Below are 15,544 nucleotides of genomic sequence, written 5' to 3'. Positions count from 1 at the left end.
GAGGCATGCCCTAGGACTTCTAAAAGGAGTTATAAACAAATTAATTACATTATTAGGACATGGAGTTCAGAGTTTGATTCCAGTTTTAAATAACTTGTGATAGTTATAGATAACAGTTTAACTAACTTGGACCTGGGGACCACTGTTTCCATTCTACCCCTGGAGTGCCCTGTGGTCACACTTTTAACCAAAGTATGTACCTACATATATAGAGGTCACTGCTAATCACAAAAATAGTTTGGTGTATTTGGTCCTTTAACCAACTCCTTATCAGGACCTTCTAATCTTATCTGGTTTCCATCTGTTATCAACAAGACACTTGAAACTGGAATTACAGTAGCAATTTACACCACACAGAGGTCTAAGCTTTTCCCTGACCTCCTCAGCCAAGTGACAGCACCTCACTCACTCTGATCACCACCAGAGAAAATCTATTTGTCCAATTAAAATATGTGAAGTATCCCCACACTTCCACACCGTAAATCTCAAGGAAACAGAGCCCTTTACACCAGTGCAATACCTTAAGGTGAAACAGCAGATACTCAGTCACCAGCCACATACCAGCTACTCAGAAAGCCAAAGAGTCACTTCTCTTGCTGACCAACCAAAAATTTTATATATTAACCAGGATAAATACTTTATCCTAGTTTGGGGTTTACATCCTGAAAGACATTTAAAGGATTTTAAAAAATCACCTGTGGTTCCAACTCCAAACAACTGATTTCTCTCTCCAGAAAGTGTTGTTGTTTTTTTTTTTTTCATACAAGTTGCAATATTTTTTGAGATTATAAACTGCAAGACAGCAGCCACAGCAAGGAAGATGAATTACAAAGACAGACTACTGTAATTTGGCAGCAATAACAAAAGGCCAAAAAAAATAACACAGTAAGTGCATTAAAAGTTCAGGACTATAGGCAAAACAAAGAGTTTGCAGCAAAAATTTTTCTAAACTGCTACAGCCAAAAAGAATATCCTTGGGAAAACTTCACAGCCATAATATCAAACCCTGACATTAAATGGCCAAGCAATCAGGCCAATATTCATTGATTAAAACACCAAAAAGCATGAAAATATAGAAAGATCACTAGAAATTTGAAACATCATTGCATAGCACTGACCCACATGGTAAGTCTTGAGTTTCTAGCTCAGAAACCATCTGCCACACAAGGACCACATGGCTGGTGGTGACAGTACTCAGCAACAACAGCAAAACCTTCCAAAGAGCTGCCATGGAGTACTCCAGTGGCAGATGAGCTATTGTTAGGAGACTCTGCATGTTTCAAGGATATTTCAGGCAATACAAACTGCACAGGGAGAGGATAAATTCTTATTTGACAGCACAAACACCACCAATTTATTTTAACCGTACTTCATTTTCTGAAGTTACTTTTTAATAAGAGTTTGGAGGCTATTCTTCCACAGGGGCCCATTTCCCATCAATTCCTTAGTCAGATTTATTTTCCTGACAAGAAATAGCAGATTACAATGGGGTAAGGGATCCATACCCCTGTGGGCCAGGGGGACCACATGCATTGGGCAAAGACCTCAGATACCCAAACTGCATGTAGACACACATTCCTTCCTTTCCCACCCTCACCTGACTAAAGGTTCATTCACAAGCAACTTTTATTATTTTATTTAATATTAAAAGTTTTTACAGTAACTTGTTTTCGAAGTTTGCTAAATCCACCCATTCCTTTGTTCCCTTTTATGACTTTCACCACTTTCTGAGCTCATGTTTTCCCAATGCCTTCTCTTGAGGAATAGAAGTGTGGCTTTCCCCATCCTCCTCCTCCTACTTTGTATTTTTACCCTTCTTGTACTTCTCTCCCCCTCCCAAATAACCCCATCTCAAAGCCCACACTCACTAGGCATTAAAGACAGATAGAGAAAGACCAAGGCAGTAGAAACACTGTCACTCCATCTTTTCTACCAAAAAGTAACTCTCTGATGCTCTCCACTGAGCAGCCTTTATGGAAGGCCAAAGCTTTGTGTTTCATGCTCTCTACCAGCTCTTTGTTCCTGCTGTATTCTGGGAGTTTTGAACCAAATCTTCAGAGAGTTTGAAACTACTAATTTTGAGTGAGACAGCACACAGGCAGAGGACAAACACGTAAGGATCGCCCACAGAGACAAACACTCAGGGGAAAAGAAAAATCTCTCAGTGACCTCTCCTGGAGAGCAGGGCCAAAAATAAAAAGAAAAAAAGAGCTTTAGGGCAATATCAGGTCACTCTAGAATAGGACAGCAGTGATAAGGTCCAAGGAGCTTTCTCCCCTGAAACCTGACCAGCTCCAGTTTGAAGATACAGCACAAAAAATCATCTCAAAACCACAACATCATCTGACATCTGACTAGACCCAGCACTTTTCTACTTGATGTGAAATTCCACTGAAACATACGCTCACCTTTATTTCTGAACAGAGCGTGGTGGCAGAACTCTCTGAAGGAGAACCAAAACTTAACAAGGGTAAGTTTTGCACAGAAGCAAACCTGTGCTCTACAAAGGGAGGCTGCTTTCAGGTTCTCCTTGGTTCATGGGGAAGCAGTGATTTTTGAAAGCTTGGAGCTCAGATGAAGAGACAATGAATGCTTTACAGAAAATAGGAAGATATGTCTCAGTCAGAGCAGCTTCAAAAATTCTGATTTTTAGCTTCACAGATTGCTGTTTCTCCTAGTCTTGGTCTGTGGTGGAAGACAGCATGAGCACACTAAAAGGCTGTGTTCTTACTGGAATTTCTCAAGACTTAGTCTAGCTTACACTAACAAATATTTTCATTCTTCCAAGTCTGAAAAGCTTGTTTACGGTGAAAGTGACCAACCCTCTGAAACATCTGATTTTTCCCATTGAAATGGATGTAAAGGTACTTCAGCACCACAGAACTGTCCATTCTGAGCTAGTATCACGACTTCATGGCATCGTTACCTCCTATAAATTAAAAAATAGCCCAAACAGAAACACAAGCCTTCATGCCTGCATCTACACCGTTTATTTCATAAGGAAGGATTTCATTTTGCTGTCCACAGAGCCCACATCAAGAACTCTTCCTTTTCAACCCAGCAAAAACTTTGCCAGTGCTCAGTGCCCACACTAAGGGCTCTCGTGGCAGTCCCACAGCCAGCTCTGCCTTGTGTCCCCTCACATCTGTCTCAATGAACAGCAGGGTTGAGTTAAAATTTCTTCCCAGAGTACGTTTTTTTTCAGAGTATGAGCCCTTCAAAGCCCACATAATTATTTTTTACTTGACTTTGAAGTTATCACCAGTCTTTCCTAAAATATTTTGGTCACAAATAATTTTATCAGTAAATAAATTAATCAGGAATATTGAGAATACAAGGTTGCCTTTTTCTTTTATGTTGCCAAGGGAATAAAAATATTTTTTTAAAAAATGCTGTTGAAGCAGAATCCATTATGAACTGCTAGATAATGCACAGTCCAAAAGTTACATCAGAGTATTCTCAGTCCTGCCAAATGCATCTTTACTGAAATTGTTTAGTAGGAAGAAGGTGATGTATCATGCCATTATTTGAAATATACCAAATATTTCTGCAGTAGGTCTTGGGTTTGCAACTGTAACAGTGAAATATTGCACACATATTGCCATCTCATGGATACTACAAATACTTGTTTAAAATTCCAAGAACGCGATCCCTGACAGAAAAATATGCAGAATCCACAGCAAATAATATTGTAAGGATTTACAACGTGAAAGCAGGAACTTCACATTTGAAACAGTCCAAAAATCTGCCTCAGATTCTCTCGTAGTAGTTACTATTTTTATGACTTGGCTCAGACTTGCTTTAATCTCTTTATTTAGGAAGAAATTGCAAGCTTGCCAACTCTAGCAAATGTTAAGTACTTCAGTAAATTCCCCATCAATATAGGTCGTGCATTCGAGGGAACAAGAATGTGGTGAGTAAGTTCTGCTCCATCTCCTCCAAAGAGGATTTCAGAATGAGGCAGTGATGGCAGAGAGAGATAAACAACGTGGCTAAGCCCCTCGTTCGGCTCCATCCTCCTCTCCAGACATCTGTCCACACACTGTGTTGTGCCGTGATTGAGATGTTCTGCCATGCAGCTCACCCAGCCTGCCGCTATCCCACATCCCTTTTATCTGAGCAGGCAGGAGAGCAAATGCATTGCCAAGGCTACTGCACCGTCACTCTTCCATTAAAGTTCAGGAGCAGCACGAGGCGAGTTCCAGCAAGTCAGCAAAACCACAGCAAGCCCAACAGATGCACAGATACCCGAGTACGGAGCATCAATTCAGAAACAGCCCCAACAGCCCGTGCAGGCTTCCCGGACCATCCGCCACACCAAATTACCCAAACCCACCGAGCCCTGTCAAACCGCGAGTTCTGCTTTCAAAGAGAACTTGGCGGCCAACAAACCGAAACGCGCATCGTTTCTCAGGCTCTGCTCAAACGCACCTCCCTACCCCAAGGGCTCGGACGAGCCGGCGGACAAGTTTCGGCCGCCTCCCCGCAATTCCCCGGGCGGGACCCGCGGCTGTGCCCGCACCGGGGACAGCACCGGGGCACAGCACCGGGGCGCCCCCGCGGCAGCACCGCCTCTCCCCGGGCTGCGGAGCCCCGGCCCTGCGGCTCCCCGCCCATGAGGGTCCCCGGGCCGCCCGCAGCTCTGCGGGGACACGGCAGCCCCTGCTCCCAGGGCACCGCGTCCCCGCCGCGGCCAAGGAGGAGAAGGAGGAAGGGGAAGGCAAGGGGAGAAGCCATTACCAGAGTTTTGTTGCCGTTCTTGCTGAGGGGGCCGCGGAAAACTCCCTTGATGTTGCGAAAGTGCCCGTTGCTGAGGTGCGCGGAGCTGATGACAATGTAGTAGCACTCCATGGGGCCGGGGCCGCCTCCTCGGGCCGGGCTCGGCGGGGCTGGGCGGGGGCTGCGGCCCCTCAGGCGCGGCGCGGCCGCGGGAGGAGGGTGAGGAGGATGAGGAGGGTGAGGAGGATGCGCGGCGGGGCGGCCGCGGCGGAGCCGAGCGAGCTGCCGCCGCCGCTGGCAGGCATAGTGCTATTATAGCGAGCAGCCTTGCCGGTCGGCTGCACTGAGCCAATGGCAGGGAGCCACTGGGCTGGTACCGAGCGCTGTCAGAGGAGGACATCTGTCACACGCCGCCTCCACCGCCACCCACCGCCCCACGCCCCGCTGCCCCCGCCGCGGACGGGCCGCCGGCAGGTAAAGGGGGACGGGCGGGGGGACGGGGCAGAGCCGGCGCCCCGAGCCAGCCAGCCCCGCAGGTGGGCTGTGCCCTCCTTTTTCCGGGGGTGGGGACGGCGACCAGTGTGATTCCTCCGGGATCCGGGGGGGTGGGCATGGAGAGATGCCCGGGGTGCGACGCCCCCAGCCCAACGCTCCCGCCCTCCCCCTCCTCCGAGCAGCCTCCACCGCGCCCTTTTCTCTTTTTTTGTTACATATTTCTCTAACACCCTACTCACAGGCACCTCCACCTGCCCGGCCGGAGCAGCCCCCCCGCTCCCCATCGGCCGCCGCTCTCGGCTCCTGTGGCCCGTGACAACGCAATTGGGGGAAATCGGTCATTCCCCATCCTCGCTCGGGGTAAGCGCCATCCCGCCCTTCGCCGGGCTGCGGCCGCCGCAGCCCATCCCCGCCGCATCCCGCAGCACCGGGAGCGGGCTGGCAAAACTTCTGGGTCACGGGAAGCTCTTGGGGCCGCATCCCCCTTTCCCGAGATGCCTGCATCCCTCGTCCTTGGGGGGCCGCATCCCCCATTTCCCGGAGTGCCCGCATCCCTCCCGCTCGGGGGACCGCATCCCTTCCTTGGGGGTCGCATCCCCCGTTCCCGGAGTGCCTGCATCCTCCCTTCCCGGGGCTCCCCCGCCTCTCCCCGCGGTCACTCACGGTTCTCCCGGGCCGGGCCCGCCGGCGGAGGCGGCTCTGCCCACCCGGCCTCGCAGGGCTTGGGCGTTTGCAAGGAAAAGGACACCGAGCATGGTTTCTTGCAGGCTCTGGCGCAGACGCCGCGATCCTCAGCCTCAGCGCCCGTGTGATGTGCTCGGCTCGGTTGTACAAAGCCCCCAGCAAAGTGGGCTAAAAACCATTAGGTACATCAGCATGAGGCAGCTGTGGCATGCCCCTGCTCCTTCCCCATAAGTGAACCTTTCTTTTTGCAGCACACAAGCCGGAGCCGGCTTCCAGGACCAGAATTTGTCACAGTCTAAGATGTGCACAAGGAAGATGCTTTAAGTGTGGTTTGTTGTTTTGTTGGGGGTTTTCTCCCCCCCGTAAGGTATCTGTGATTTGCAGCTTTTCTCATGTGAGGTGTCAAACGCTCTTAGCTGGCTCATCGTCCAACCTGCTTCACCTTTAGTCTGCTTTGTAAAAATCAAGATTGATGGGATGAATTTCCAGTGCCAAAAGAAGGAGCACCTTAGAAAAGGAGCCCAGAAACATGATGCAACATCTGAACACGTCTCTTAGTCAGCATTTACTGCTGGCAACATAATAGCAGTGTCCTATCATCTTGTCCTCCAAAACTGATGAGCTGCTGCCAGATGATTGAGGATGGGGACACACACAAACACTTCCCTGGCAGAAATTACTGTCTCAGGTGCTTGTATCCTTCATGAAGGAAGCCCCATTTTTTTGAGATGTGCCCCTTTCTGATAAACATCTTCTATCATTGCCTCGGATCATACACAGTGAATAGTAAATTTTGACAGCTGTCACTCATTCTTTAGCATTTCCAACACTTAGCAAGGAATTATGGAAATGGCAAAAGTGGAAAGTTTTGACAACTGAGCCACAGGTGAGAGATCAGAATTTGCTGCTTCTTGTTACAGCCAAAAAAAGATTGCGATAATTTATAGGCACAGATTTTTCTGGTTATCAGGATGTACGTGTACATCTAGAAATAACCAGCAAGTTCGTTGCCATGTGAAAATCAAGTCAATATTATAAATACCTGATAAATTTAAAAACACAGCACACTTAAGGCCTGATTCCCCTTCAAGACAGAACCATGGGTGTGGATCCCTCTCAAAAATGTCAGAAGAGAAGACATGAAATTATGCAAGAAATAAAATTAGGCAACTCTTTGCTGGGAATAAATATATTCCAACTGGGACTAGAACAATTTTTTACCACCTTCTAAACAGAACATTACTGATAGGTGAGGACCCTTCTGCCTGGGAATGAAACTCCACACATCCACCATCACAAAAAACTGGAGCCTTTTTCCCAGAAATCCTTGCACAGACACATTGCTGACACATTTACTCACAGCTGCTATAGCCATACCTGGGCCCTTTCGTGGTTTTTTAAAAGTTTCAGGGCTGTACAGCTGCTCTCTGGCCTTTCAGAGCCATGCAGGCACTGCTTGCACGCTCTTGTTAAGAGTCCAAGGACTGGGAACATCTTCTTGTAGCAGCAGAGAAATAATCTGCTCCCACAGCTCAGGTTTCAAAGGTACACCCTGCTTTGTACCAAACAGAAGTGAGCAACAGCATTGAAAGCTGCTATAGCTCCTGCTCATGAAATTCACTGGCCTCCTCTATTAAGGGAGGGAAAAACAAACACTTAAAATGCAAACAATTAAAACAACAAACAATTAAAAACCTCCAAAGCACTGAATAAACAAAGGACAACAAATAACACCTGACAAGCAAAATACATCTTTTCTAGTCCTGCTTATTCTGGTTGTCTTTTTTATTTTTTTTAGCTGATCTCTGATCTATCTCAAGCCTTCACCTAACTTTTCATGCTTATTCTGTTTATAAAACAGGCCCAAGATGCTTCTTCCTTCCCAAATCTTTTCTTTTTAATAAATTGCTGATTTCATCAATCCCTGACCATCAATATTCCCTATTTCCATCTCTGTCCTGTTCTCCTGGGTAAGTATCTGGGGTTTCAGCTGTTTATGTTGCTATTTATACGAATCTCTGCTATGTAGTAATAACCAGTGCTGCTTATTTACTCATTGTTTTATTCTTCCATTTGGGAAAAATCTCCAAGGAGTTGTTCCTGTATAAAACAGCAAATACCAACTCAAGAAGCAGGCTATGGATTTGAGAGACTTTCTGGAAAACTTGCGAACTGGAAGCCAGTGAACAAATGAAACTGATTCCTGTGCATTCTACTGCTTTTCTGCCTGTGAGAAATACTCAATATTCTGCATTCCAATATTTAATAATATTCATTAGTTAAGAAATAATCCTGGCATAACCCAGAAAAAACATTCAAGAGTATCAACTCTTTTGGTTAGCAGTTTTTAAAGCATGGCACAGCATATGTGTTACTAACAAATCCTGACAAATCAAATGATTGAAACAAATTCTCTCTTGAAACATACCCATCAAGGACAGAAAGGAATATCTGTGCTCAAGTCACAACAAACCCAATTAAATTCCCATAGCAATTCTTATTGAATTCAACAAATTCACTTTATCCTAAGAATATCTCCCTGTAAGTAATCTTCTGCCTGAGACACACCTTTTTACCATCTCCTGCACTTTCAGTCTCCTTTTGCTGGTCCTTTTTTCCTTTTACTGAGCCTTGCATGTGTTTCCCTATTTCAGAGGCCCATCATCCTTGCATGAAGCAGAAGGAAAGCTGGGAGTATCCCGAGTACCTTTTAAAAGGCATTAAGGGGTGATGTGCATTAAACACAGTATTACAACTGCATTCATTCATTCATCAGCTGTGGGGGTGGTGCAGCAGGAAAAAGAGGGAACTGGGATGCTCTGGTAGCCTAGTTCCCAGCACATCCCTCATGCTGTGTGAGGAGCAGCACAGTGGGCTCCCTGCTCCAGCCCTTGAGCTGAGTGCAGCTCTGCTATCACAAAGATAAGGAAAGGCAGCAGTGCCTTAAAGCCTGCAGCCCCCAGGGCTGTGTCACAGGGAGAGCACTGGGAAGGCTTGGACTTGCATTTCAACCTCAAAAGTAGCAGCAAAGATGCACTAAAACATGCTGTTTTCATTTCTCTGCTCCTTCAGCCCTGCAAAGCACACAGTTTCATAGCACTGCTTATGCAGAATAGGCTTGTCCAGCAAGAATCATCCCCTCCCTCTTTCCACATATCTGTATCCTGCACCACATCCCAGTGTTCAGAAATGCAAACACTTCTCTGCCCTTGCTCTTCCCAATCACCAACATTACCACTGTCTGCTTTAGGATTCTGCTGGGAAAACCTGTGTTGTTAGTGGATATAATACAGCATTCTCTCTATCTTCCCTTCTTAATGTTTGTGCTGCACAATTTCCCTAACAGCACATGAACGCTGCATCTTTTTGTTTTCTCCCCTAATCCATTCCTAACAAATAAACCAAACCAGACAAATAAAAATTTAAAATAAAATTGCAAATGGCACACTGAACATGAGGTGACACCAACAAGGAACTGATGTACTATAACAGCATCAAACAGCAAGATATTTTTACAAAGGCCAGAAAACACCTGATGGCCCAAGCCAAAACACCTGATGGCTGCACAAGCCACTCCTGAGCACTTCAGACACTGAAAATGCAACTCACTGTGCTATGTTAAACACTGCCTCAGAAGTAAATCCTCTATCAAATAGAGTGTCTCTATGTGAAAAGCAAACTGGAAAATGAATCCCTGAAACAGTCCATCATGGAATTATGGTTTCCCAATATCCACTCAAACCAAACATCCAAGTTAAAACCTAGAAGAATTCATGAAATTAAAATACCAAAAACCATAAGAAAAAAAAATGATTTTATCTCAGAGGAAATGTTTTCATCTCTAGTGGAAGGTGTACCTGCATGTGGCAGGGGAGTTTTCAGGTGCTTTTGATTTTTAGATTATCTTTTTTAAATGGCCTCAATCCAAACCATTCCATGACTGTTCCCAAATGACTGCTATATAAAATTTTCTTCAGTTTCCCTTCTCCAACAATCTAGCACAACAGTGCAAGGAACAATCATTCAGTGACAACACAAAAAAAAAATTTAAAAAAATATATCTTTTCATAAATCAAAAAGCAGAAGTCAAAAGACCACAGAATGGGTGTGATTCTACCAAGCATTAAACCAAAGCTCAATAAAATCCAGCAGGCAAGGTACACAACTAGCATTACAATAAAGCAAACAGCACATGAACACCATAAACAATATCCAAAGAGATTTCAAGCAGCCATTCTGCATCCGGTACTTTTCTGGAGATGAATTTGACTACATAATGAGCACCAAGTTGTCATTTTTAGCAATTAATTTTTTTTAAATTAATTTGACCCAGTTAAAACATTTCCAAGGTAAGAAAGCTTCTCAAGAAATGAAAATCTTTTAACAAAAGTAAATGAGCCATTAAGGGAAAACCTGATAAAAGGAAATCCACAAATAAATAGGAAAATTGTAAATTTTGAGATCTAGGATAGATCTCAGATTATTTGTGGTCGTTTATTACAAACACAGATTATTTTCCATGCCAACAGCCACACAATTTTTTTCCAGAGCTCAAAAATATGGAGTCCAAAAAAATGATCAGAAGTATTCAGTAGTCAATTATAGACTTCATATCTGTGAGCTTGGGCTCACTTGAAGGAGAACTAATTTCCGTGGGAAGAAGTCCTCAAGTTGACACCAGGAATCGGCATTAGCTCCAGACTTTTCCACTGGGTGGTGGTAATGAGATCAGGAAGTTCAGGGGAGCTCAGAGCACCACCAGCATTCCCTCATTTCTGTATTCACCCATTCCATCGTTCTGTCTCTCCTTCTACAGACACGTACCTACCCTTTGTGTACGTGTGCCACACTGGACATCTACTGTCACAGCAATGAGAGGATGAATGGAATCATTCTAAAACTGTTAAGGGCTGGAGTGTGAAATTAATCTTAACACAGTTTGCTGCTTTAGCGTTCAGTTCAACGACATCATTTTCTCAGTGTAAAAGCTGAGGAGAGGTGAGGTGAGACAGATGACAAGTCAGAAAATAGCACTATTTATTCCTGAATGAGCAGGTATAAATTAGAGCCCCACTGGAGGAAAAACCACTCCAGAGATTCAAATTGTAATACATTTCATCGAGTTCAATTTGTGATGTGCTATGATGGCTTCCTTTCTCATGTGATCTGTAATTGTCACAGAAGAGAATGGAAATGAAATTTAAAATGTTGTGTTTACTTTTCTAACGTTGCACGTTTCAGCGAGATCCATTTTTCAAAGTGGGAATGTTTGGCATAATCTGAAAATCAAAGCCCTTTACAATATTTATGGTTACGACCTCCCAGCTTAAAGCACCATAAATCACATCAGGCATTAACTGGTTCACTTTCACAGGGCACTAGGTGTAACAAAACCAAAACACACAACAGTATCAAGCATGTGCAGGGGAAGGATATTTCTAATATTACATAATATGAAGCATACTTTTAAAACCACACAATTTTTATTAATTATGACTTAAATACTGATAAATACCTGCAGTCCAGTAATAAATAGCCTTCAGGTCCTTATTTTGGCCCTCCTGAGTGATGCTTGACACTATCAGCTTACTGTCTGCAAGGCCCTGTTTATTCATTAGAACAATTTCTTTTCCCTAATAACTCATGACTTACCAATCTGTCTGCTCTAGTGAAATAACATAATTACAAATTGGCATGTTAAAATACTATCAAAAGAATTTAATCCAACTCACAAAATATTAATAAGTGATGTGCTTAATTAAAGATAACCATATCAAAATAGCTCAAGTACATTATAGATTACTAGCCTGGAAAAAAAAATGTGGTAAGAAATAAAGTCAGTATTGCTCTAAAAATATGGAGGAGCTGCAAAGCCCAGTGTATCTGGTTTGGCATTTGGACAATTAAAAAATGTCTACATAATTCATTTAATTAAGTAAGAACTTACTCATTGCTCCAAGCTATATAAATCATGCCAAGTTTTACCAAATGCACATTTTCTTTGAGTATCTGTAAGACCTGTGTGATCAGAAGACAAGGCAAAATACTATTAACTATACCACAGCAAGACAACTGCCATGGATAAGCCACAAATCTGTGTCCAAACAACAACTTATAATGTTGTTTTTTCATCCAATTTTTGGGGTGCCTTGGAGCTGTGATGCTCTTGTATTGCTGAGCCCTGAATTAACAATCCCTCTTGTCTACATGATGGGGAAAAAAAGTATCATAACTATTAATGACTTCTCATTAATTTAATTAAAATAATGAGGACTCTGATGTCATTTATTTGTTATTAGATTGGAACAGGTTAGTTCCATTATTTTTCTACTCTACAGCTATGTTCACATGGCCTTTTGGAACAACAATTCCTTGTGACAGTTACATGGGAAGCATCACAGAAGAAAAACCTTGTCCAATATTAAAGATTATGCTCCTCTTCTTTCTTCTTTTCCTAACCATTATACAATGCATGCATGCATATATATATATATATATATATATATATATATATATATATATATACACATATATATATGTTTAGATAGGAGCTTAATTTTCTACTTTCATTATTCCTATGTAAACTCCAGTGTCACTTGACATATTTCTGCAACTGCCTATTACCTTTTCTCCACCCAAACCTGAATTCAATACAAGATATCTATTATCTAGACCTACACTCAAAATAAAGCATCTTGGCTTTTATAGAATTTCAATACCTAAATATATTAAATTACCCTTGAACTAACCTTAACATCAGCATTCCCACTAGAACCAGTGACCCTAATGCATTCTAAATGCCTGAAGTTGAGAGGAAAAGAAAGTATAAAATGTTTTAAGAATCAAAACACAACTGAACTATTCCCTGGGAACCCATGTGCTGCAGTCTTTACAGGAAAATGCATTTACTGTAAAAAAAACAGCCAAACCAACAATACATGCAGAAAGAAAAAAATAACTGTACCAAATTCTCACCACTCATGGAGAAATATTATGTTTAAACTCGCTTATCTTGAGAACTTGAAAACAAGAAAAAACCAAACAAAACAACAACCAAACAACCCACCTCCTAAACCAACAAAAATACATCCAACCCTACTGGTTTTGAAGCCCATCTTGGAATTTGTACCTTGTATTTATTAAGCCTGAGCCTGGCAGACTCAGACACTGGCAGGACAGTCCCTCATGATGCCTAAACTTGCCACTTTTAAATGTCTTTGCTGCTACCCTTTTGCCAGCTGGAAGTCACCATCAATTATTTGACCTAACACTGAAATGAAATATTCCTCAAGCTTTTCTCTCCCTTTTTTATAAATAATCATGCTTTACTGCAAGACACTGAAGTCTCTGTAGCCTCGGCTAGTAAAGCTTTATTGTCATTACTTTAATGCTTGAACATAAATTGATTCCTTGAGCTTCCTAGTTATTTTTGTCCATCTTCTCTAAATTCCCTCTGCTCGCTTTCCTGAGTGAATTATTCTCTTATAAAAGTGCATTTGTACCCAAATGACCATAAGTGTAATCTACTTGCAGGCAGATTATATTTAAAGATCAACCCTTAAAGACAGCAATTTAAGATTTTTGATTGGATATTCATCTCCATTATGTCCTCCATGTTATTTTCAGAAAGCCAAACACGGATTAGTTTTGGAATAACACCCTAAAGGTCAAAAAGCAGGAGCTGTAACAAAACTGTCTCACTGAGGGTCTTGGAGAATAAAAATAACGTTCAGGGAGTGCCACTGCAAAATGAGATTGGAGATAAGGATGCAGGACACACGTTTGCATCTGTGCTGCTGCTCCTTCATCTCCTGGCTTTCCACTGCTGGAGGGTCTCTGGTGGGGGCTGAATTTGGCACTCCAGGCTGCCAAACCCACCCTGGCTTTTTACAGGGACCACAGACTCCTCACACCCCCAAATTGCTCTTCTCATTGCTTAAATTCCAGCCCAGCCAATTCTTTGACTGTAAGTGATGCTTCATTTTTTCTCACCATCTCTCATCTGCAGTTTGCTGGCCCTTCACATGAGGAGCTAACAAGAAAGCCAAGAGAAACCCAAACACTATTTGTATGAATTTATTAGCAGGAAGCCAATTTTTGCTCAATATTACAACCGTGTATTTTGGATTTAACAGAACATTCCTCAAACTGAAGGCCAGCAGAGAGGTAAGTGGTTTTTTTGGACAAAGCATTTTCTGCCCCTGTGAAAACAGCAGCAGGAAACAAACTCCAGTGGTCAAAATTGGATCATAAAGATGAAAAACCATATGTGTTTCTGGTCTTTAAATTGCTACTCTACAGAGTGATAAGAGACATCATATAGAACCTTATCAGGATTTAATTTCCTAACAGAAATGAGAAAGGAATGTGCAAAGCCCCTCTTACATGAGCTAGCATTAGATTGCAGTACATGATAAAAATATCTTAACAGGCGTATACCTAAGGAAGATTACATTCCATCTCTTCCTCCTGAAGATGCTTTCTATATACAAATTCTTTCAAAAATAGCATATTTCTGGTTTGCTGGGCATGACTGTCTTCTTCAGGAAATGTTTTCTGGCAAAAAAAAAAACCTCCTCACAGTTACTGTATCTTTTTAGTGCTTCCGTAATAATACCTGGAAAAATGCTCTTGGTATAGGAGGTTTATGAATGAAACCTGTCAAAGTATACGTACTACAAAAAAAAAAAAATATTGCTAAATTTCTTTTAAATTTAATTCTTGGCTGTGATCTTTGTCATAAAGCCACCACCACTAAGTGAGAAACCTGGTTAGTATGTATTTGTATTTTGTACCTGCATCTTTGCCATGTCATTCTGCATCTGACTCTTGCATCCTACATATATTTACTAAACCCCCCACATTCTATTCTATTTCTAGTCTCTAGCAACTACAATGCTATTTCCAGATAAGCTCAAATTTCCAAAGGGTTCACTGTGAGCAACGTTGCCCTTTTAATCAAGAAAATGAGCACATTTTAACACAAATTTTAGAATTTTCACATTGTGATTGTGGGGGCACTATAAAGAGCATTTGCAAACAACAAGTTCAACATGTTACAAACACGTTCAGCATCCATGTAGGGCCTCTGGGAACAGTGGAGACAAGCAGTGCTCTGGATTTTGGGATTACTTGCTCTGCTGGGAAATGGGCAGCATTTTAGGACAAGTGGCCGTAGGAAATGAGGGCTCCCCACCCTCAGCTTCACCTTTCTCAGCTCTGGAGATTTTCCAGTTTCTCGTCCTCATGTTTCTAACCCGATCTAATTCTTAGAACCTAAAAGACCTGTCACAACAGTCAGAACAGGATTATTGGCTATGCCTTAACATGTTCTAATCTCATTTTTCAGCACTACGAGTGCCATTACAAGGAACAGTTTTCCCACAGCCATCTTGGATTTCTGTTAGATAAATTTTAAAAGGCTAATTATTAATAAAACACCCTAACATATGTACCCCACTATGACTGTGGCCACGCTGGCTTGTTTTAACAATTTCTGAGCTCTATCCCCTATGATTAAATATATACTATAATTGCTTTCTGTGAGGGTTTTTTTCGGTCGGTTTGGTTTTGGGGGGCTTTTTTGTTTGAGTTTTTGGGGGCTTTTTTGTTGCTGTTTTTTTTTTTTTTTTTTTTCAATGGCACT

At 42.6% G+C, this 15,544-nt stretch overlaps 1 protein-coding gene across 1 annotated transcript in view; it reads right to left on the bottom strand.

Moving 5' to 3' along the window:
* Nucleotides 1-4,851, bottom strand: part of ZNF804A (zinc finger protein 804A) — a 146,121-nt gene extending 141,270 nt beyond the window's left edge. The window contains exon 1 of the mRNA XM_059475917.1: nucleotides 4,432-4,851. Coding sequence (XP_059331900.1) covers nucleotides 4,432-4,851 — 420 coding nt within the window. The remainder of the gene's footprint in view (nucleotides 1-4,431) is intronic.
* Nucleotides 4,852-15,544: the final 10,693 nt, after the last annotated feature.

This window comes from Ammospiza nelsoni, chromosome 7 (genome assembly GCF_027579445.1).
Source record: "Ammospiza nelsoni isolate bAmmNel1 chromosome 7, bAmmNel1.pri, whole genome shotgun sequence".
NCBI lineage: Eukaryota > Metazoa > Chordata > Aves > Passeriformes > Passerellidae > Ammospiza > Ammospiza nelsoni.
Note: the sequence above shows the minus strand (reverse complement) of the source record. Positions and strands in the feature narration are given on the sequence as shown.